At 36.1% G+C, this 24406-nt stretch overlaps 1 protein-coding gene across 4 annotated transcripts in view; it reads right to left on the bottom strand.

Annotated features, from left to right (window-relative positions):
• Positions 1–24406, bottom strand: part of ROBO3 (roundabout guidance receptor 3) — a 2447731-nt gene that overhangs the window by 479908 nt on the left and 1943417 nt on the right. For all 4 annotated transcript variants that reach the window (XM_044081188.1, XM_044081190.1, XM_044081189.1 and 1 more), the window contains one exon: positions 8178–8259. In XM_044081188.1, the coding sequence (XP_043937123.1) occupies positions 8178–8259 (82 nt within the window). The remainder of the gene's footprint in view (positions 1–8177; positions 8260–24406) is intronic.

Raw genomic sequence — 24406 nt, 5'->3', positions numbered from 1 at the left:
ATCCATGATACAGAAAACATTCCCACTAAATTTACATAAATGGCATGCTGGCTTTGTTAAAGGGAAGCAATCAAAATATAGTGACAGTTGGCACTAATGTTACAAAAAGCCTCAGGTTTTGATAAGACAAGGGCTATCTTATTCAATATAAAGAAGGTATTTCAGTGAATTGTTAAGAAGGATGTTGGAAGGAATGACCATTGGGATTGAATTTAGAAAACGGATGCAATGCAATATACAACAGACATCAAAATACTGCCTAGTAGAATGTTATCTAGGAAATCCGAGCCACAGAAAGGAGCCAGGTATGGGTACCTGCTCTCAGCATTCATGTTCTTGCTTGCTATATAAGTATTAACACGTATAAGGCTATAACTAGCCAAAGTAAAGGATAAGCAAAGGGAATTGTTTTCCTCAGTGTTCACAGGAGACTATTTTCTTTTAGCAGAAAATGTTGAAAAGCAGTAAGAAAAGTAATAAAAGGCTCTGACAAATTTAAAGAAGCTCAGAATTAAAATAAAAAAAGTACTAATCCAATTATGAGCAAAACATCAACAGAAGGGATTGGATAAAAAGAAGCAAAACTGAGATGAAGAAATTGGGAGTGGTATATGGGAAACATTAGATAAAATGAAGAATGCAAACTGCTGCAAGATGAAAATGGTAAAGCAGGATGCAATAAAGAAATGGAAATGAAAGACTTGGATGGTGATTGGCAGAATAAATATAGCCCACATGATGACAGCTATGTGTTAACACACACACAGCACCCAGGAATGCAGACAAGTGTGACTGAGGATGCTCCTGGAATTATAATAGATGTACAGGGATGAACCTTCCAGCCAAGGCTAGTTAGGAGAAAGACTAAAATACCTAAGTCAAAAGAGGCTGAGCTTTACTTCCAGTTGAGGTATACAACATAAACCAATAAATTAGAGAAAGAAGGAGCAGACAAGCAAGCTGGAGGCTTTTTTTAATGAGGACACAAGAGAAAGGATGAAACAGGAAAAGGAGGAAGAAGAAAATGATGACACTGATGCAAGTTTTTCTGAACGGTAAAACAGGAGAAGACAAAATTATTATGGGAACTGCATTTGGAAGAAAAGTTGTGTAACATGGTGTATGAAAGAAGAAAGAATAGAAACCATCAAATGATAAAATGGGAAGATAAAGTAATAAGGACAATGTGATCCTATGAAAAGGGGGTCTATATTAGAAAATCAAAGTTTCAAAACGTTGAATGCTCTAATATCGACCCCTATTCAGCGAAACCTGAAAACATTGAACATACAGAACAGCAAATTTTTTCCTAGGGAAAAGGTTTGCTGTTCCAAAACACATACACACAACACAAGCACACCAAACAAACAGCAATCCACACACATACACCTAAAATCTTACACCTAACCCTACACTAAACTATACACGATCCTATGAAAATGGGGTCTATATTAGAAAATCGAAGTTTCAAAACTTTAATGCTCTAATATCGACCACTATTCAGTGAAAGCTGAAAACATTGAACATACAGAACAGCAAATTTTTTCCTAGGGAAAAAGTTTGCTGTTCCAAAACACATACACACAACACAAGCACACCAAACAAACAGCAATCCACACACATACACCTAAAATCTTACACCTAACCCTACAATAAACTATATACGCACCACTAACTATCCACTTACCTTAACTCTAACCCTAAGGTCCGTCACTATCGCACACTCATCTCCCCCACTCCCTAACCCTAACTCACCCATGCCGCCCTAACCCTCACATACACACAATCACACACATACCTAACCCGCGCCCTAACCCTAATTCACCTAACCCGCCCTAACCCTCATGTCCACACAACTGCACACATACCTAACCCGCACCCTAACTAACCTAACCTGCACTCAGTCGCACACTTACCTGAATCCAACCCGTAACTTTTCACCACAGTGCTGAAAACACTGAAGCAACAGAAACAGACAACCATATTTTTTCCCTAGGAAAAAATTTGGTTTTCTGTTGCTTCGATATTTTTAGCTGTCGCTGAATAGGGGTCGATATTCGAACATTCAAAGTTTTAAAACTTCAATGTTCTAATATAGACCCTGAAAAGGGAAGACATAACTTTCAAAAGTAAAGAAGATTTAGATGGCTGAATAGAAAGAGTTAAAAAGAGATTCAAGACGATAGTGAAATCACAGAGGAAGTTTGAAAAATAATGTATGACTTTATATGAAGAGATGTGGCCCCATAGTGAGCTGAGACTGAAGAAAAGTCAGAATCAACTTGCAAAACATGATTAAAAATGGCTATATCTGATGAATAAGCTTAAGCAGGGTGAGCGAGAACAAAAGTGTACACAGAGAGGGAAAGGGAATGATAAGATGTGAACATAATGGCCTACTCACTAACAAGAATTAAGCTTAATATGATAGCAATCATTTTGAGCTATGCACTTGTGGTTTTAGGCACCAAAGAGGACCCACAAAGGAGGAAAGAATTTAGATGGCAAATGCTGGAAGTATACTCGGGAAGGCAGGGATCATTAATATGTTCTGTACTTGTCTGTGGCCAAATCATATACATGAGAAAACAGTGGAGAAATATAAAAGATCTGTGGCAAGATGGGAAAGAACAAATGGGAACTATACTTATTTGGGTTAAAGGAGAAGCAAAAAGGGATGGGAGAGATGAACAGGAAAATTCTGGGAACAATTTACAAGCTGAATTAAAATTTGTACAGCACAGCAGTTAGGTATGCAGGAAGATCTTAAAAGTAATAAAATATCACAAAATAAAAAAGAGAGGAAAGACAAATAAAGAAATAGCACAGATTAGGAAGGCATTATGAAACGTACATGAAATATTAATGTACTAGGAGTTAACTAAACAAAGAAATGCTGGATATACTAGGTAGATATGGAGAAGCAGCAGCAGAAAGGGATTTAAGCTGATGTAAAAAGAGAAACAATGTGTTAAAATAAAAGGAAAGAAACATAAAAAGAAAGGTAGAAATGAAGATGGCAGGGAAAGCAAGAGAAGACAGTGAGGTGTGGGTTTTCCCTGGGTAGTGCAGCCCCCGCAACCCCCAAAACATGCTGAATGATCGTCTGCATTAAACTGCCTATGTGTATGTTGCATTCAGCCTTGCCTTTTTTGCCCAGGTCATATTTATGCATATCCATTTAAATTTGTTAATCAGGTAAGTGCACTAATTGCATATTCATTTACATTTGTTAATCGGGTAAGTGCACTAATTGCATATTCATTTACATTTGTTAATCGGGTAAGTGCACTAATTGCATATTCATTTACATTTGTTAATCGGGTAAGTGCACTAATTGCATATTCATTTACATTTGTTAATCGGGTAAGTGCACTAATTGCATATTCATTTACATTTGTTAATCGGGCAAGTGCACTAATCAAGTGACACTTTTTAGGCACAACCCAACTGTTGTGAAAGGCATCACACAAGGACTGAGCAGTTAAAGAACAAACAATAACATTAACAAATACAAAGATAATTTTGAATGTTGTTCTACAAGGGTGCTTAAAGACTAAGGCAACGTATTAGGAGGAATCTGATTATGCAATTAACAGCACAATTACAAATGCAAGTAACATTTTTGTAGAATTTTTTAAACACCTCTCAACTGTACAGATTTTTGCAGAATGTCCAGATTTTTCCACATATTTTTGGTTGTTTTTTCATAAAATTGTGGTTTTCTGGCAAATTAGTAGCAAATCATTAAAGACTGATGTTAGAAAATAATGACAGACATTTGAGTTTCAGACTTCATACCCTTCAGAAAATTCATGCTAATGCAAAACCGGTTTATCAACTTACTAGGTTTGTAAGAGCAATATTTTAAAAATGTCCCTATTTTTGGGCCTTTGTCCCACTTTCATACATGGCTTTGTCTAGATTTCTTGTTCTAAGAGGTTGAGAGGTATGCAGATGACATATAATAAATGCACTATATTCAAGTGTTACTACTTAGTTGAATGACTGAGTGTCAAGACAAACCATTCAAACGTAACATCCTAATAGCATAAAGCAGAACTGAAGGAAGCATGAGAAACATAACTATATTACAAATTGCTACAGAGATTTCTAAGTGCTAGATTAAAAAAGCTGAAAAAGGGTGGAAAATGCAGTACTAATGAAGCTGGGAAAGTAGAGGACAGTTTTAGAAGAGTATTACAGGACTACAAGAAGTGTACTTCAAAACTACCAGAAATAAATGGTTTAGTCTTTGTTGATAGTTAGCAGGGAAGAAAAGTTTTTAGCTACTTCCTCTGCAACAATTACAACTATTAATAGTCTGAACTTACTTTTTTAGCACCTCTGGAACAGTTGGAAGTAGTAACTGTACGAACATACTTTTTTGATTAGTCTTAAAAGCTGGATAATCTATTCCCCCCTCTTACATCTTTAGGAAGATGGTTCTACTTTACAGAGATGACTTTGATTTTAAATGAGGTCTAGTCAAAGTTATAGAGGTCCACTGAGGCTTCTCTAAGCCTTTAGTCCACAGATTTTACTTATAGCCTGTTGGGAAAGAAAAAGGCAGTAGATAAACCTTAACAGCTTGAAATTAAAAAAAGCTAGAGGAAATCCATCTCCATCAGTGACTTCTTTAAGGAAATACAATACTGTTCTCTGATAGGGGAGGATTTTGCAGGATTTTAATATTACTTAGTTTAAGGGAATTAAGAGGCGACCCTACACCACTCTAGGGATCAGCACTCTTTTAGCAAATGCTTTCTTGGATTCTGGGGTTTGGTGTTTAGAGAATGAGTAGTGGGCCTTAAGCTGACTGAGAACTTCATCAGCTCTGTGCTGTGCATCATGTGTGATGTTTAGTGAAGAATCATGATGTAGACCGGAGTAACAGAGAGGCAGAGCATTGGCGATTCCTGATTTTATAAGGATCAAAGAAGTTGGAGTAAAACACAGTCTGTGTGGTATGCAAAACAAAATCAGTGCTGATCTGTTAGGATTTGGCCAAAGCTCATCGTTGATGATGTAGGTGCAGACAGTTTGGAAGTCACTTTAAGTTTGTTTGTAGGTCAATAATAGAGGGAGAAGAGTGATAGAACAGGATGTTGTCTGTATAAAGTACTTCAGAACTGGGAGATATAGCATGTCATTACTCAGAACTGTAGTCATCTTTCTCTTTATTAAAGACCCTTGTAGGACACCTTACAAGAATGTGGCTGTGGGTTAGATATGATGATTGTTTATAATGGTCTTGTTTGTTATGCAGTTGTATAGCCAAGTGAGAACACGGGGATGGGAAGATAAGATTTAGAGCTTATGGTTAAGTAAATTATGGCTGACACCCTCAAAGATGTATTTCAAGTCCATGACTAACACAGCCTCCATGTTACTCTCCTCACTTATTGGTTGCTGCGTAGATTGCAGTTTATGTGTCTTCTGAAGCCATGTTGAGAAGCTAAGAAAATTCCATACTTGTTGATAGGTTGGATGATTTGGTTGCTGACTGGTTTTTCAAATATTTTTTGTGGAAAGGCGAAGGATGGAGATGGATCTAATGTCATGTGGACCAGGTGGGATAATAAGGACATGCTTAACATTTGCTGAAACAAGACCACTTGTGGGACACAGCATGGACATAAGGCTACGTAGTTTGGCTATAAAGTCAGCTGAAAGTTTCAGAAAGCAAATGGCAAGGCATACAAGGTTAGGGTTGTGCTTCTGCTAGTTTTGAAGGAGCTGCTTCACTATTTTTACTGTAATTTGTGTGACCTAGAAAAGGAGGAGTATGCCATCACATTGTATATTACTGGGGGGTAGTGAAGAAGTTGCAGACGAGTTGAGGAATGCAGTTGGCGTAGATGAACTAGTATTTGAAATGGAGCCTTTGAATTGATGGAACAAGGTGGTAACCATGGCATATCTTTTTTTACACGGGTGAAAAGGGTCCGAGAAGGACCATTTCATTTATGCCATTAACACAGTACAATTTATAAAATGAAAGACAACTGTAAGCAGTAAAGAAAAGGTCATACTGATACAAGCAAAGGGAGAATTCATCTTCCAGCAGTGTAATAAAATACATAAAGAGTGAAAAAGGATGTTAATAAAAAACAACAATTTGTTGATTTAAAAGAGATTACTGTGCATAACAATGGACTGTGTGTGTACTACTACTCTGATACAACACTTTTTTTATTTAAACTTAGTAATAATAATAATAGCAATAATAAAATCCTGCTACCCAAATTCTTAAAATGCCATTATACGCAGGACTGTGAGACTTAAAGGTGCAGTGAGAGACTTTCATTACAGTTAGGACAAAGTTATGTGTCGGGTCTATAAATTCATACTCATCCTATAATCTATTTTTGTCTTTCAACCTACCATCTTCTTTCACCCAGATTTATATTCTAACCACAGTTTTATCTCTCGCTCCACTTTATTGCAGCCATCCTCTCCTTTCATTTACTCAAGTTATCATTTTTTTTAATTTTCTGACTTACTACCATCTCCTGTTCTATTACTGAAAATTGTTTTCACTCACTATGGTACCAAAAATACATATCCTTCAAACACTTATTAGTATTTTGTCAAGATATCTTTATCTATCTGTATACTTCATCTTCTCTTACATACACATATTCCTTTCTTTACTAATCAGTCTTCACTCTCTCATCTGATATTCTTTGTCACCTTACAAATAATCCTTTTCTCAGCTAACCATTGTCTCTTATTTATCTCTCTTGAATTCATTTAGTTCCCTGCTTCTCTCTCATTTGCTTTTGTCTCCCTCTTTCTCTTCACCTCTTGTAATTTCAATAGATTAAACTCAGTTCTTTCACTAATAAAGCTTACTAGTTCATTGGTTGCTCTGTAGTGTACTGTATCATACTAGTAAAATGGCACCCTTTACAGCTCTATTTTATATTGCACTTGTAAACATGGCAATCTATATCAAAGCTATATATTTTCATTATTCTACTCTTCTGGTTTGTTTTCATTTAATATGTTGGAACTTTTCTCCCCTGGCCTCTGCTGAAAACAGATTTCTGCCCACTCAAACTTTCCAGGTAAACAAAAGTCAGTAAAATGAAATAAATTAAATAAATAAATACAGCGTATATCTCCCTCCCTAAAAAGAGTACAGAGAACCACAGTCTTCAATAAATACTACAACTAGAAGAAAATTTAGCGTGTATGTGGTGATATGTTTATAATCTGTAAATATGTATTAAAGTGCCCAATTAACCTCTTTAGTTGTATCTTTAAACTCTCTCAGTGGCTATTAGGGTTACCACCTGTCCCACTTTGCGAGGGACAGTCCCTCTTTGGGCAGTTGTGTCCTGACAAAAAATTGTAAAAATGGCAAATGTCCTGATATTTTAGGACAAAATTATTTCCTATATTTTATGTAATAGTTGCATAAAACAGTTATTCTGTATCTAAAATACCTAAATGTTATAAGAAACAGAATAAGCAACTAAAATGCTGCAAGAATAAGCTTTTATTTAGGCAAAAAAGTTAAGTTCTATCCTTTGTACTGACCGTGGGTATGTGTTGGCCTGTAAAATCTGATGTTTGTACCAAAAATGTCCCACTTTGGCCATTTGAAAAGGTGGCAACCCTATTCAATGTTGCCATGGCTTTACTATCACTAGCTTTGCTCGCTATCATGTTCAACTTCCTAAGACAGTTCCTTCATCACTTCCTTCATAACCCTTTCCCTTCCCTATTGGGGAATTCCATGTTGGGTACAAAACTGACAGAGCTGATGAGCACTACACAATACAGGCTGCCAGCAAGGTTGTCCCTGGTTCTTACAACTCCTAGTGGGGGTGAAATACTGGTGTTAACAACCAACAAAATAAATTAGTCAAAGCATAATGCAATACACACAAAACTTAAAAGGAAGGATAAAAGCAAACGAGCTTTATTGATCACAGTACCCTGACTTTCAGCTCAAAAGTTGAGACTTTTTTTGTGATATATAGTATATAATGTTATTACCTCCTGGCAGTTAAAACTTATGCCAATATGGAGAGCAGCAGATGCATACAGCAGTTGTGACCCTGTGAAAATGCCATCAGTGCAGAAATCCTCTTAAAATGGTGTGCAACAGGAAGCCAAGAAGGAAGAATTCAAACAGCTTACTGCATCAAAGTGAACATACATACCTCTAATCTCAAGGTAGCCACTCTGTGTTGTCTCTCCACTTGAACTTGTAGCAACACATGAATACAGTCCAGAATCAGTCACCTAGTGATAGAAAACAGACAGGTTCTCTTATTATTAGGGTAACAATGGCCTCATTGATAACATGGTTACTGTAATTAAACAAGTTCGTAGATCTGCGTACTACATTCCTTCCTAATGTAACAATGGGCCATGTTTAGACGTTGTTTCATCAGCATTAAATAGAATACAAAATGCTCTGCAACAAATTAAAACTACTACTAATAAATACTAATAACTAACAAAGAATTACTTTCATCCAGCACACAGAACAGATGTTCTACTGCAATTCCAAACTGACAATCTCACATAAGACATCCCATTCTAATTTCTACTTATTCAACAGCTAATAATTTCAGTGAGGATGATTTAAGGTCAGTCCAGACCACATTTTATCAAGTTGTCACCCTCGAGAATGTGAATAAGACATCAATGGATGTTTCCAAATTTTAATTTTCACCCCCGTTGGCAACATGGATATACTGTAAAAATTACTTTTACACCTGAAATTTCATTACCAACTACACACAATACTCCACAAAAACACCTTAATCTATCAGCTGGAATAATTTATTTTCCAGTATCCATTCTCATCAACAGTCACTGCACTTTCCAAATCTTCAGCTGTTGCCCACCTCCACAATGGTGGGTCATCCACTGAACTACCTAACTATATACCAACATATTTCCTCTTACTTCCACAAGTTCTTGAGAAATGTATTGACGGGCATTCCTGGACCTCTGTAATAACTAAAAATATACTTGCCACCCTCCTGTATGGCTTACTACAGGTAGTGGAATAGTCTTCCACAATTAAGTGAAAAAATAATACTGCCAATTCTTGGTTCTCCCCAAGACCATCAGTAAGGTTTTTCATTATATTTTACTTTCTTTTCTTAAAAATGATGGTCAAAATTAGACTCCAGTCATCTGGTTATTTATCATCTCATGCAGAAAGTACTGGGATGGAATCTTATTTTCTAAAGGTATATTAAAAAGCAGGCGTCTGTGGGATGTTCTTAAGTGGAACACCTCTGACCTCCTGAGATCAGTTTGCATAGTACAGAATGCAGATGAGCACTCAACCTTATTCTACTATTCTAAATCAACAATGGAAGTCATGCTCCATGACAACTACCTGTTACTATTATCAATATGAGCTTAGCAAATCCAGGCTTCATTTTAACCTCAAATAACATCAAAGTTATTTGCTACAATAACTCAGCCTGTAACTCTCACCTTTAACTTTCAAATAACAAATATAGCACCTGTAAAATGATTAATGGTATTGTTGAACACAGTCATAAATCTAAGACACACAACACTAAATAAGTAAACAAACAGAATAAACTGAGCCCCATCTGCTTGAGTTGATGGTAGCTTTGGAGGTTGTAAAAGATCCAGTGGCACTTATTAAAAAGATTATTTATTTATTTCCAGTTTGATGACCAGGGGTGTCCACTGGGCTCAGAGAGCTCGTTTTCAGTGGAGGCCCGGGGAGAAAAGCTCCATGTCACAAAGTTTAGATACAGACACAATATAGAAAAGAACAATAATTTACAATTATATTTCATGCTAGAGAGCAGGTATAATTTCTTAGGTACATGTTACCTTTAGATACACACAGAATATTAATAATGAACAATTTACAGTTACATTTCATGTTAGAGAGCAGGTGTAGATTCTTAGGTACATGGTACAAATTTGATATTTACAATATGTACATATGTGTGGTAGCCTATAGATCATAGCTAGTGAGGCTATTAATCATAGCTGGAGAGGGGTTTAGAGGTGGAGAGAGACTTATAGGACTCGGTGGGGAGAATGCAGTTGCATTTTTCTGTTAGAGTAAAGGTAGAAATGTAACTGAGATTTAAAGTTTGCACAGGTCCTTAGAGAGGAAGGAAGATAATTCCATTTTTTTGCTAAGGAAAAACATAGCAGGAGATGACCAGCAGGACGATTGGGTTTTCAGACACAGATTAGGTTTTGGTGAGTAGATCTGAGAGTTCTCAGAGGGGTCTAGGGGAAGAAGGATGTTGCACAGAGCAGGGCACTTAGAGGGTTGAAAGATTAGTTTGTGGGCTGTGGTAATCTGAAGATAGTCTAGATGGTTGTAGAGTTCAAGCCAGTGTAACAAATTAAGGGCAATACAGTGATGGGAGGAGTATTTGGCTTTGGTGACAAATTTAGAAATCTTATTATAACAGACTTCCAATTTTGAAGTGAGTGTGGCAGATAAGTTAGTTAATAGAGGAGCACCATACATTAGTGAGAGGAGTAGATAGGTAGTGGCAAGTGTTTGTCTGGTGGAAGGAGAGAGAAATTGGATGTTCCTGCATAGCATACCAAGATTTATATGGATTATTTTAATGTTTCGCTGGATGTGAGTGTCGAATTTCAGGTGTTCATCAATAGTGACCCCAATTAGTTTGGCAAAGGGAACAACCTCTATAGTGGAGTTATTTTGGTTAATGATTTGGAATGAATTTTATCAAGAGGGGAAGCTTTTGAGAGAGAGAATAATAGTATTTTGGATTTATTGGCATTTAGTGAGAGGTGATTCTGAAGCATCCAAATTTCAGTGGTGGAGAAAGCAGCTTGGGTCAGTGTCTGAAGCTCTGAGAGGTTGCTGGCACTGCAGATTAATGTGGAATTGTCTGCATATTGTACAATTTTGGTATTGGGTATGGCTTTGTGGAAATTGTTAATAAAGATGTTAAACAGCATTGGACCGAGTATGGATCCCTGGGGAACCTCAGTGGGGGGTGAGAAGGAAGGTTAAGGTGCCTGTCCCCCATTTTACAGCTTGAGATCTATCGGAGAGGTAGCTAGAAAACCAGAATAAGGTATTCTGTGAGAGATTAAGGTCGGAGAGATGGTTTAGGAGATGTGTGTGGGAGATGGTATCGAATGCCTTGGACAGATCTAGAAGAACAGTAAAAAATATTTTTCCAGAGTCTCAGGCAAAATTTATTATCTCTAGGAAGGGGAGAAGTGCAGTGGTTGTACTATGGCCTGGACGGAAGCCATGTTGGATTGGTGTGATTAGTTGGTTATTGGCTAAGAATGGCATGAGCTGAATGTGAATGCATTTTTCTAGTAGTTTGGAAATTGGGGACGGCTGTGGGGTGGAAGTTAGAAATGTTATTGTTTTTGCCTCCTTTATGGAGAGATAGAATGAAGGCAGTGTGCCATAGTTTGGGAACATAAGATTCTAGCATGGATCTATTGATCAAGATGCTAATGGGAAGAGCAATACCATCTGCGGCTATTTTTAGGATGGAGGATGGGATATTGTCATGGGCAATGGAGCAAGGTTTTAATTTGGAGAGTAATTTTTTTTTTTTATTTTTATATATAGGATGTTGAGATGGGTTTAAGGTTGAATATAGGCGGAGGGTGTTGTAGATGGTGGTGGTGACAAAAGGGTGGATTGAGGGGAGGGGTTATTGTTAGGGAAGGTTTTGGTCAGTTCAACTATGGAGTTAGTGAAGAAGGAGTTGAATAGAGAGGCTATTTCAGGGTCGAATTTGCTGGGGTCAGGGCAGGGGTTGCTTTTGGTACCTGGGTTGAGAAGAGAATTAATGGAGTTCCAGAATTGTATTGGGCTTTTAGATTGGTTAGATTGGAGTTTAATATAGTAGGACGTTTTGTCTCTGATGATTTGTTTTTTAGCAAGGTTGTGATGTTGTTTATATTTAAGAAAAGTTTCAGGCTGCTTGTTTTGATGGTATGTTTTCCAGAATGTGTCTCTTTGTAGCATACGTTTTTTTGGTATCTTTGGTTAGCCAAGGGGCGGATTTGGTTTTTACTCTTTTTGTTCTTGGTGGTGCTAGGGAGTTGAGGATGTTTAAGAAGGAAGAGTTGAAAAATTCTACGGCATTATCTAGTGGAAGGGTTTTTAGTGGATTCCAATTTGTTTGTTTCAGGGAGTTAGAGAAGGTAGTTGGGTCAAAGTTTACGAGGTTACGTGTGTGGATGACTAGTTGAGGAGAGGAGTGGGCAGCTCAGTAGATAAATGCTGGTAAGTGGTCTCCTATAGGGTCGGGTGTGATGCCAGAGTTTAAGATTTTACTGGGATGGGAAGCTAGGATCCAGTCTAATGTGGTACCTGGCAGGTTAGTTTTATTGGGCCTGGTGATGGAGTTAGTAATTTGTGTATAGTTAAATAGATAGATGGATATGGTGGGATTGGGGTTATTGATTTTATTCCAATCGATGTTTACATCTCCAAGTATATAGGTCTCCTGCTTTATATTGGTCGAGGTCCAGAGGAGTATGTCCTCCAGAGTAGTGGTGTTGTTACCAGGGGGGGCATAGACAGCAATGATACAAATTATTTTGTAGTTATTTACTTTTAGCAGGCCTGTTATTATTTCTGCATTATTGAATGTGGGGATAGGATTAGAGTATGGAGTGATGGATAGTAGGTTAGAGTAGATTAAGACTACCCCACCACCTTTTCTGTTTGGGTGGTCATGTCTGGGGGATTGGAATCCAGGAGGAAGGATTTCAGAGTCACTAATGTGAGGTTTTAGCCATGTTTCGGAAATAGCTACAATGTCGGGTTGGTTGTAGTTCAACCAGGCATGGAATTGGGTTACTTTATTTCTTAAACTTTGTGCATTAATGGTGAAGAATTTGAGGTATTTATTGTTAGCTTTATAGTTTGAGGTGGGGAGATTAGCAGTACAGGTAGTGTTTGGTCCAGGATTTGGAAGAATGTCTCCAGCTAAGCAGAGGTAGTTAAGGAAGGGTAATAGTATTTTTGATTTGGTGTTTAGTAGTTGTGGGAAGTAAAGTATTAGCTTAGGAGTACAGTACTTAGTTGTGCGGGGAAATAATTTTATTTTGAAGTAGTGGAGTGGGTTGGGTTGACGTAGTGAAGCGGATATGTTGTGGAAGTGTGTTTTTGAGTGATAAGAAAGGAGGTTAGGAATGGGGGAATAGGATAGGAAGGGTGGGTGGAGTAGGTTGTGGGAGTAAGAGGTAGTGAGATATAAAGGGAGTAAGACTAAAATGCAAATAGTTGGGGTGAGAATGGTCTGAGGTAGGAGTCCTGGCATAGTGGATAAGTGTAAAGATATAGTAGTGGGAGATGAATTAGGGAGTTAGGTCAGAGAGGAGGAGTGACTGAGATAGGCAGGTGGAGGAAAAGGGGGTGGGGCTGTGGAGGAGGTGATTGGTTGATAGAGAGGAGGAGGGGTTTAGGGTTCCAATAAAGGTAGGAGTACTGGGGCGGGTGGGAATTGGGGGCAGGGTAGGGGAGCGGAGTGAGCCTATAGGGCAAACGGAGCGGGAAGAGCTAAAGAGAAGGTGGGTGGTTGAAACCAATCAGCCAGCTGAAGCAGAAAAGTGTGCTTTGTGACTGAAGTACAAGGACAGCAGGGGAAAATGAGGCTGAGGGGAGTAAGGTGATGAAATACAGCTCGTCAAGTCAAAGCAGGCCAGCGGGGCAAGTATGAATGGGAGTGGGATATAGCTTGGGAGAGAAGGAAAATAGATATAGGAGATCTTAATGAGTAAGTGGGAGAGCAGTGCCACCTAGTGGTAAAAATATATATGATGTATATATGGTGGGATGGGGGTTATGAGAGTTTACAACACTCTATGTAGGTGTGGCTAGAGCCAAGCCCAGAGTCAAGCACAATCACTAAAAACTCTAACAGAATAAGGCTATGTACTGTTCATAGTAAGAATAAGAGGTATTGTTGTGTAGTACTATCAGGTAAGAAATAACTTAAAACAGGCTGGGTAAGAAATATCTTAACACAGGCTAGAATCTAGCATGTAATAGACACAAGGGTGTTGAAACTAACAGGCAGTCTAATAAGAAAGGGGGGGGTTCTTTGCTGCCAAGCTACTTTACAGCATGCCAACTTGCTAGAGAGTACGGTAGATAATGCCTTAAATAAGTATATTGTAAAATGTAAAAACTAAGCCAACATACTTTGCAGATAAGGCAATACTGCAAGGTAAGATAACAGAGCTGTGTGATGAGCGAGTTTCATTGCAACCATTTAATGCAGCATGCAGGACTTTTAACAGTACGCTGTCAGTATGGAGATGAAAAAGGCAAACTTGACCGATAGCTGAGGAGAGAAAAAATAATAAAAATGTATACCAAATATGGGGTTTAGCATACAAAAGATAGATGGAGACATTTTAGAGAGGACAGAAACAGAAACTCAAACAATATAAACACAAACTGTTAAGACTACCACATCTGCATTCACTCTAGCACAGTAGTACAAATGCAATGCTACACAAAATTTAGCTTTAAAACTCTGCTACAGTTAATAAATATACTTAGAAAAAAGTTAATTCAGATGTGTAATCGGGGTGAAAAAGTGATACATTCCTCTGAACACAGCAGAACACAAAGTCACAGCTAGACAGCAGGCTATTACACCTGTTGCAGTGAGCATTACATAACTACAGCATATCTGAAATGTACGACGAGTAAAAAGTTGTTACTAAAGCAGGGAAAACAGTAAGCAAACAAATGCATTAACCAATGGGTAAAACTCACTCTTTCAACTGTCTTTGTATATGGCATACTCACCTTTACTGGTAACTTATTTATTAGCAGTCTCCATAGGAAATCCTGACAGTCTACCATGGTGCATCACTTTTTTCCTCACTTTAATGCCTTTAATCACTTAGTCTGGTAAATTTTCCCATGGATTTACATAATAATACTGCTGTGTCATGTCATTCTCTGTATCATCAGTTTTTATTTTCCATGTTAGTATTTTTCTTGACAATTTTGAATTGCTTCATTTAAATACTGTTCTTTCTCTGTTTCTTATTCTCGTCATTTCCTAGAACTTTTTGTACTTAAATTTAAACTTTCTCACTATTAAATTCTCTTCCTTTATCTACTTTAATGTTCTATACAAGCTTTAAAAAGCAGAATATAGAAATGGATTTATTAACTCCAATTCCCCTACGTCTTTATTCAAATACAGCACACCTCTTTTCACAGGGTTTAAACTTGAACCCTACATGAAAGAAAACACCAACTGCACGATTTCTTTTTGGTATTTTACTGGGATCATATAAACATTAACATAAATGGTATTCTCCCATTAATATCGAATTCACCTGATAAACCGTTTCCCTGAACACTAATGTATGTGTCTTCTACAGAAGACATATTTCTTTCTTTTATCAAACCCTCCCATTGTGTCTTAACATTTTTTCCAAATTTTATTCCTAACAAAGACATTTCCTTCTTTGAAAAATACAGCCCCCACCATCAATTTTCACCACATCACCCAAATGCTTACTTTTTTTTATTTATTCACGGTCATTCCTTTAAAGATCCATTCAGATAAACCAACACTTCCCTCATCCATATTTTGTCCTTAGCAACTACAACTATCAAAACTACCTGTATCACCACCTCCATTTGCATCAAATATACAGCATCTTTCATTTTACAACATCATTCACTATCGCATTTATCATCAATGCAAACAATATTCCTATCATGGGACATCCTTCCCTTATACCAAACTTTATGGATATTTCTTTACTCAGCCACCCATTCACTAACACTCTCACTCTATTACCCAGATATACTGACATTCCTAAGTCCATAGTTCGCTATAATATCCCATAAAGCATTATGCCCTTCTATGCCTTGTTAATACCATCTACCATAAGTTTCACATCCTCCCCTATATCTTCATCCACAGTCTCTGTCCACAGCCAGTAACAATTCTTGACATCCCATCCCTTTTGTACCATATACAATTTCTTCCATATCCTTCATCTTTCTTTTCATTCTCCTTTGCATTATTTCCCCAAATTTTATAATCTGGTTTATTAAGTGTGATGGGTTGCCCTTTTTTTTTTATTTCATTTTTCTCATCTTTCTTCCATATAAATTTTAATATCCCACTATTCAACTCTTCATAAAGAAGACATTTCTTCAACCATTCATTCAGTATATTTACAAAATACACTCCTTGCCAGTCCATTAATTTTGTGTATATTCCATACCCTATATCATGTGGATCTGATACCGAAAAAACATTTACTTTCCTAAGTAGTTCATCCAATTCACTAATAATAATCTATTTTTCAAATTCTTCCTCATCTCATTCTGGATATTTCTTTACTTTCCATTCTCTCTCTTATATTTGTCATCCTTATACTCTTGTACACATTTTCCATGTGCAGTACTACAAAACACATTATTTGCTTGTGTTCTTTTTATATGTCATTATCCATTTTTTAATTTCTCTCATTATACTAATATATCTTTCGTTACTATTTTACCCAAATATGCAGATACCTCCTCACTTGTAAACACTATCTCTGCCTAAACAGTTGTTGTATCTTTCGGCTTTTCCCGGTTAGGTCGCCACAGCAGAACTCCGGTCCGCTAATGATTGGCAGTAGATTTTTACGTACCGACTTGGCAGGCCTGACGCACAACCTTCAATGAAGGTACGCCCATTCACGCATGTCTCCACACAGAAGACGCTTTAGCTGAGAATCGAACAGGACAACGTCTTACTATGAGGCGACAATGCTACCGCAGCACCACCACCGCAGCTATCTCTGCCTAAACAGTAATGCCTTCATTTTTAATTGATTTTTTCTGTATACGTCTTTTTCTACACCATAACACTCTGCTGTATTATTCTCTAAATTCTTTAATACATTTCTATAAATTTTCCCATATTTCACTTTGTCTTCCTTTCACATCATCCTACCACTGGGGGAAAAAAAACTTTTTATACTTTTCTAAATTCAGTCCACTACTCAGACCAGTTTTTATAGAAGTCCTTCATTGTTATATTACCATTTCATAACTGCAGTACTTTCCACACTCCGATTTCATCTCATAATGTCTCCTTTATTCTTTGTATTCCCTTTCCTGTTTTAATATACTCCTTTGCTTCCATCACCTCCGTCCATATTGCTAAATGGTCTGAAAAACCCATCACAACTGTATCATCTGCTACCCCAAGCCTTCTGATAATACAAAATACCCCTTCTATAAGTCCATTAACTTTTATTTCACACAGCTAATTTACCACATCTGATCAGTTCCTGATTTTTTTTACATCTTTCCCTTTCTTGTTATGTTTCCCCATAAACTGCAATTAAAGTTCTCTGCAATTATAATTTTCATGTTAACCACCACAAAGTCTAACATTTGATTAAACTTATTCTCTTTCCTTGCTAGTTATACATATGCATATATTGCTATAATTCTATAAATACGTTCTTTTTTACTGAATACATTTTTATTGATTTTCAGAAATAAACATATATACAGTATGTGTACCAAAGAAATATTTATATAGTCAAAGCTTAAAGTGGAGAAAATTCCAAAAACAAACATTACGAAACTATTTACATAGGATGACTATACTTGAAAAACTTTGTTTTCTTGAATGTATCTTTCAATAAGATTATAATTTATTACAGTCTTCTGTTTCCAGCACTTGATTTGCTTTCTGCAAGGCAATGCTTAAGGAAGTAGGTTGTTCTGTTCTTTCCTTGATTGTTTTCAATTCCAACTGTGAGACTGATAAAACTATGTTCTTGAAATGTTTACAATTGTAAGGAGTTACAGCTTTCCAGTTTTGTTCAATATTTTTCCTTGCAATAGCAAGGAGAGTCCTCAAAATTACATATATTTGCCTTGGAACACAAGATGGCACAGATATATTCGACAAAACTAGAGATTTTGTAAGTTGGAAATTATCATGCACAGAGCCTGTAACAAACAATTAATACTTTCCCAATATTGTTTAAGTAAATGACATTCATAGAACATGTGTTGCCAATTGGCTATTGACTGTGATTTACACCTCCAACATCTATTTTCTTTACTATATATTAGTTCTAATGTGTGTGGTTTGTTAAGTATGTTCTATATATAAATTGCCATGTGAAAAGTTGCCAATATAGTGATAAAGATGTTAGGTTTGGAAAAATAAGAATTCGTTTTTTATCTTTATCATCTGGCATTTTTACCATTATCTGTTTCATAGTATTTCCACATATTTTGTTTATTATGAACTCTTGTTTCTTTAACTAATTTGTACAATACTGATAAAATTCCTTTTCCATTTGTGGACATTCCATCAGCATTATTAACTGCTCTATGAACATAGGAACCTTTTCCAAAACAGACTTCTGCATTACTGCCTTTTGCTTTAAAACTGTTTATCTTAATCCTTGCGGTGTTAACCACGTTATTTTCAAGGTTGAGCTCACTAATAATTTGCTCCATCATTAGTACTTTATTAGTGTTTATCAACCGATGCCAATAAATTAGACCATTCATACTGTTTTCACTGCTACTGAGTCCTGAGTTATAACATTATTTTGTGTATATGCCTTGGGGAATATGAAAAAAGACCATACTTTTATATCCGGATTTCTGTTTATAAAGTGCATAAAAGAATTTAGGGTATTGATAATGTATTTAGAGTTTACATTTTTTTGTTTCCCTGTTGCAATGTATTCCCTCAATAACCAAAGTAAGGTATTCGGTACTATTTCCATATGTTTATATTGTATCACAAGTGTTTTTTAAGCAGATTTTTTCATGTACTAGTTTCCATTTGGAAGTATATTATTTGTTTAACCATAGAGAAACTGTTTTTAAAGTTGATGATTGTATATATCCTTCTAAATCTGGTAAGCCTATGCCACCTTCTTCCTATTTGTCAAAATGATGTCTGAGGGCAACTCTAGGTTTTTTTAGGGTACCATAAGAATTCTGTTATTAACCCTTCAAATTGTTTTAAATGTGATTTATGTGGAGGTAGTGAGCAAGCTTGTATAAAATACAGAATTTATAGGAATATAATCATTTTAATTATATAAGGCCATGTCAAACCCAGATTTGATGAATATGCTTCACCTCAAAAAATCTAGATCCCTCAGAACCACAAGGGCGGGAGACTTAAACCTTGACACAGTTATAAATAGAACGTGCTGGAGGGACAGATTCATCACCCAGAGACTCCCTATGCTGTGGAACAAAATCCCAGTACATGTGAGGCAGAGCACCTCGCTGGCCTTGTTCAAGAGGAATCTTGACCAATGGATGGGAGATTGCAGATATACCCCAGGGATTACTTCAGTGTCACTGCTTGACAGAGGCACAGAAAAATGATAGGCATAGTTTTTATTCAAACTAAAGGGGTGGCAAAAGCCACATAACTATGGGCTAGGCTTATAAATGCCCTTGGGCAGATAGCCTAGTATGAACCTATGAACCTATATAGTCTTTCCTTCATGGTAAAAAATACCTTATTCCATTTTTGTATGAGTTCTTTGATATTATCCAAAATTTCTTTATAGTTTAGTTGCTCTGTTGTATCTATGTCATTTGTAATTTTAACTCCTAAGTATTTGATTGTATCATTTCTAGATAGATATTTATGATAATTTTATTTAATGCTTCTTTGTTCATATTTATTAGTAACAAATTGGTTTTATTTTCATTAAATTATTGTCCAGAAATCTTTTTAAACTGCTTTGTTGCTTTCCATAGTTCTTTTAGTGTGTTATTATCTTCTTTTAAAGTCAATAAAATGTCGCCTGCAACTAGTTGAATCTTTAACTCATGGTCAGTATCTAATTGAATTCTGTTTGGGTTTGCAAGTATGACATTTGCTAATGGTTCTGTTACTAATGCAAACAACAAAGGAAAAAGTGGACAACTCTGTTTTGTACCTTTTGTAATGGTAATAGGCTCCAACAAATAGGATCCTATTTTTATGTATGCCAAAGATTTATTATAAAGAGACGTTATTAGTGAGGCAACATTTTTTGAAAATCTATACTCCACTAGTACAAGTCAAAGGTAATCCCAATTCACAGAATCAAATGCACTGTTAATATCTAAGCAAATGACATTCATTTTATTTTTGTTTTGTTTATGAAATCAATAAGAGACAAAATTCTCTTTATATTGTCATATGTATTTCTGTTTTTAATGAATCCTGTTTGATCATTCTCTATTAATAACAACAATATTTGTTTTATTCTGTTTGCATGAACTCTCATAAACATTTTATAATGTATATTTAATAAACTTATGGGTCCATATAAGGTACGCGCTGTGATGCCCGTGCCCTGGCCCAGCAATCAAGGAGCTTCAATCCTCACCACTAACACCAGTGAGGGGCGTCTCATATAGGAGGAAAGGATAACAAATGCACACAGTAAAGTGCAATTTCCCTTAAGAGCACACAGAGATCACAGTCAGTCTGGGGCTGGTCAGTCCCTTGCTCTCCAGGTCCCCAATAAGACTCCCCACTGGCACAGCTATAGGGTCCAGATCTCAGCCTAGTGGGCAAGCTAAAACCTCAATCACTCTCTCTGTCCAACCAGTGTTCTTGTCCCTGCCCAAGTAGCTGAAACACACACACACACACTTTGAGAAGAGTTTATACACCCACACAGACACTCCTGGGGAAGGCTGGCACAGGTTCTCCAGCTGTGCCCCCTTTTCCCCAGACTATATGGTAGTATCAGCTGCCACCATCCACTAATATTTATCAGCTACTCAAAGCCCCTTAAAAGGGTGTCCAATTATTACTGTGCAATGTTATTATCCAACTGGTAAGTGTGACTAAACAGTCAAGGCTTATTAGAGTGAATTGGTGCAGGATCACTATATACATGCAATGTACTCTAGAGCTTAAATTATCTCTACACAAAACAGCCACAGTTAAAAGGGTTTAAAAATATTTAATAATAAATAATTAAAAACACAAGGCAATACTTTTTACTACACAGTGCTAGTCAAGAGTTGAGATCACAGAGAAATATTTAAAATAATTCAGTAGTACAGTTCTGATATCACAGAAAAACACAGTCTAATCTTTCTAGTTTCTAGCTATTTCTATGAGAAAACATAAATCTAAGATAAACTTACATATAGAGCAATGGCAGTGCTGAGTTGGATGGTCAAGACAAAAATACTTAATGCTCTCTGATTCTCTCCCTTTTTAAAATCACATTCCTGGTTCCCATTACATAATTCTTCACACTTTCCTGGGGTTCTCAAGCTAACAGGCTACATTCTTTAGTAAGCTCACACGAGGTCAGGAAGCAAAGCCATTAAGGACATTTATGCATGCAAATTTTGGCCATTAACTCTGGCCTTAAAACAATAGCAAGAATTCCTTCATCCAGACAGGCTGGAGCCAACTTTAAAGATCAAAGACAGCCATAAAATGCTTGACTTAGCTTCCTTACAGCAGAGTGCACTGTTGTTACATTTTTTTCAGTTCCACATGTAACACTATTTTTACCATTTAGGACACAAGCCTGTGGTTTACATTAATATTTACAAATGACAGAATTATCAATAAAATTCTATCTGGCTAGGCTGGCAGCCTTCACCTATCTCCACTAGCCTTTTCCTATCATCACACATGCATCAGGTATTTTTATCTTGTTTCAAAATTGGTGATATCTGAGTGTATTTCCAAGAAGGTTGGCATTTATTACCTTCTTTAACTGATGTGAACACACTTAGTAATATATTTAATGCATTATTAGATAGTAGTTTAAACATCTCTGGTGTCATGCTATCATTACCTGGGGCTTTGTTTAATTTTAGTTTCTTGATTTGTGCTTTAATTTCTGTCATAGTTACATCTTTATTATTTTTCTGTGTTCATCTGATAGTCTTAGTCTTATATTTTCCTTAAGGAATTTTCTAAGTGTGTCACTTGATTCCACTTTATTTTCTTGACTAGTGAGTTTAGTTTATGTATTATTTTTCTGTGTTCATCTGATAGAAAATCCCTTAAGGAAAATATAAGACTAAGTGATTCACTTGATTCTACTTTATTATCTTGAATACTGAGTTTATTAAAATACACTCTAAAGGCTTCTAGAATTCCTTCTAAGTCTGATACTTTTCTTTTTTGTCTATATTGAATATTTCTTTTATCTGATTTGTCTTTATCATTCTTTTCATCTTGTTAGCTATTCTCCTTTGAATTTTTGGATTCACAGAGTAAGTGCATAGTTTGACCTTCTCTAGATTAATCATTGTTTTATGATTCAATATCTCTAAGTATTTTTGTTGAGGTCTTCTGTTAGATATTATGAATATAAGGCTGAAATAAATTCTGTTGTAAATATGCTGAAAGAAAAAGTTGCTTGAATATATGTATAGAGTTTAAAATGTGCATTCATACTATATGCATAACAGACAGGCTTCTCTTCGCAGCATCAGGAAATGCCTAACAAAGCAATATTGGAAAGCAAGCATTATATGTTTTTCTCATGTTTGCAGAACAAATATCTATTAACAGACATCCTTTTTTATAAATTCAGCAATACGTGATATTTTTTCCAGTAGGAACAGCTTATACAGATGTTTCCTTTCAGATTGGCATCCTCACATCAGCAAAAGTGCTTAAATCACAAAAGGAAAATAGAAAAGTCTACAAACAGACATTATGTGACTTCCCACAGAAGGCCAGAAAAATATACCAAGAGGAAATGTGTGCATGACTAGCTCTCTATATAGCAATTGTATTAATTCAGTTATGTGGGAGAAGGACAGAGAGAGAGGTATTTTGTAGAAGTCATCATTCATATCTGTAATGAAGGAAAACTTTGTAAATATATGCTACAAATCTGACAGACTACATGTGGTTTGTTATAAAATAAGTTATCAGTAATTGTGCTTATAGCTGCAAAATATATTTCTTTATCAATTTGCAATTTGAAAGGTGTGGTGCTTTAAACAGACTACAGATGGAGTCACGCAAAGTTCTGTGTCTCTGATTCAGCAGTAAACAGCACAGCAAAACTGTGTGTCTTAAGACTTTGGATCCAGCAGGCATAGGAGGAGAGCACAAGAATTTAAAATAAATTTTTCAATGGTAATCCTTTGACAACGTTCCTAGCCTGTATCCAAAAACAAGGGGGGTGAATGGGTAATGCCTTGTATAAGGTCACTCCTGTAAAAGCACAGTAAATAACATTTATGTGAAGTACTTCAGATTTCTACAGTTTTCTACAGTTTGTAGCAGTACAGTTTAATAGATATCTAAATCCAGTGAGACTGCATTGCAGGAAGGTGAGCAGTTCCATAAATTCTCCAGAAAAGTTGTACAAGACAAAGTTGTAAGACTGAAACTGACAGTTTTGCTGTACCAACTTCACAAGTGACTACAGAAACTTTTCAACCATCTTCAGTAAAGCAGCTTGGCCATCTGCCTCTCTGTTGACTGGTAAGAAAATTATTCTGGGTTACATACAGTATGAATGCCATAGAGGTAATAATAATAGAATAAATGTATATACTGCATATTAGCAAATGTAAAACCTTATTAGGGAAAGTTAATAGTAAGGCATTATGCAAATGAATTGCAATATTTGACTGGTATTTGAAACAAAATCATGTGTGGTATAAAAAATGTTTATTGTGTGTACAATGTCATAAAAATACAGTGCATGCCACTATTCAAAGTTTAGACTGAACAGACAAAAACTGTAATGGTAAATAACCAAAAAAAGTTAATATGTTGACATTATATTCAAATGTTAGGCAGTTATGTTCTGTCACCAGATGTAAAAGGTTTATTTCAGAATTACAACAGTCAAATCAGTTACTGATAGAACCTCTAGTACATTTTGTTACAAAAGAATGTAGTAAACTTCTAAAAGACAGACACAATGAGTTCAGGAAGCTTAGACAAGTTATAAATACATCTTTTCAAAAGTGCATAGGAGTTTTAGATTCAGCAGAACAGGTTACTAAAGAATGTCAGAAAGACCACGCAACATTACAGGAAACTATTCAACAGCAGTTGCAGGATAAAGGAAATAAATTAGCTGAACTGACAGAGACTGGGAACTTCCTGCATACACAGCTAATCTGTACAAAAAAAATATATTTTGTAATATGTTTGTAAATGGTTAAGCATACATGGTAGGATGGTAGGGACAAATCATTCTCAAATGTTTTACTTTCATTCAGCTAAATCAAGACATGTATCAGTACTACAGTAAAGTAGAGCATATGACTGCCATTCTTAGCATAGTCAAAAGGTAAACAAAACAGTTCTAGTGCATAAAATTAAATGAAAATAGTTAATAAGAGTAAAGATTTCAAGTCACAAGACTGACATGCTTGTATAAAGATATACAGATACAA

This window comes from Protopterus annectens, chromosome 8.part0 (genome assembly GCF_019279795.1).
Source record: "Protopterus annectens isolate FY-2018-M chromosome 8.part0, PAN1.0, whole genome shotgun sequence".
In the NCBI taxonomy this organism is placed as follows: domain Eukaryota; kingdom Metazoa; phylum Chordata; order Ceratodontiformes; family Protopteridae; genus Protopterus; species Protopterus annectens.
This window is presented reverse-complemented; position numbering and strand designations above follow the sequence as displayed.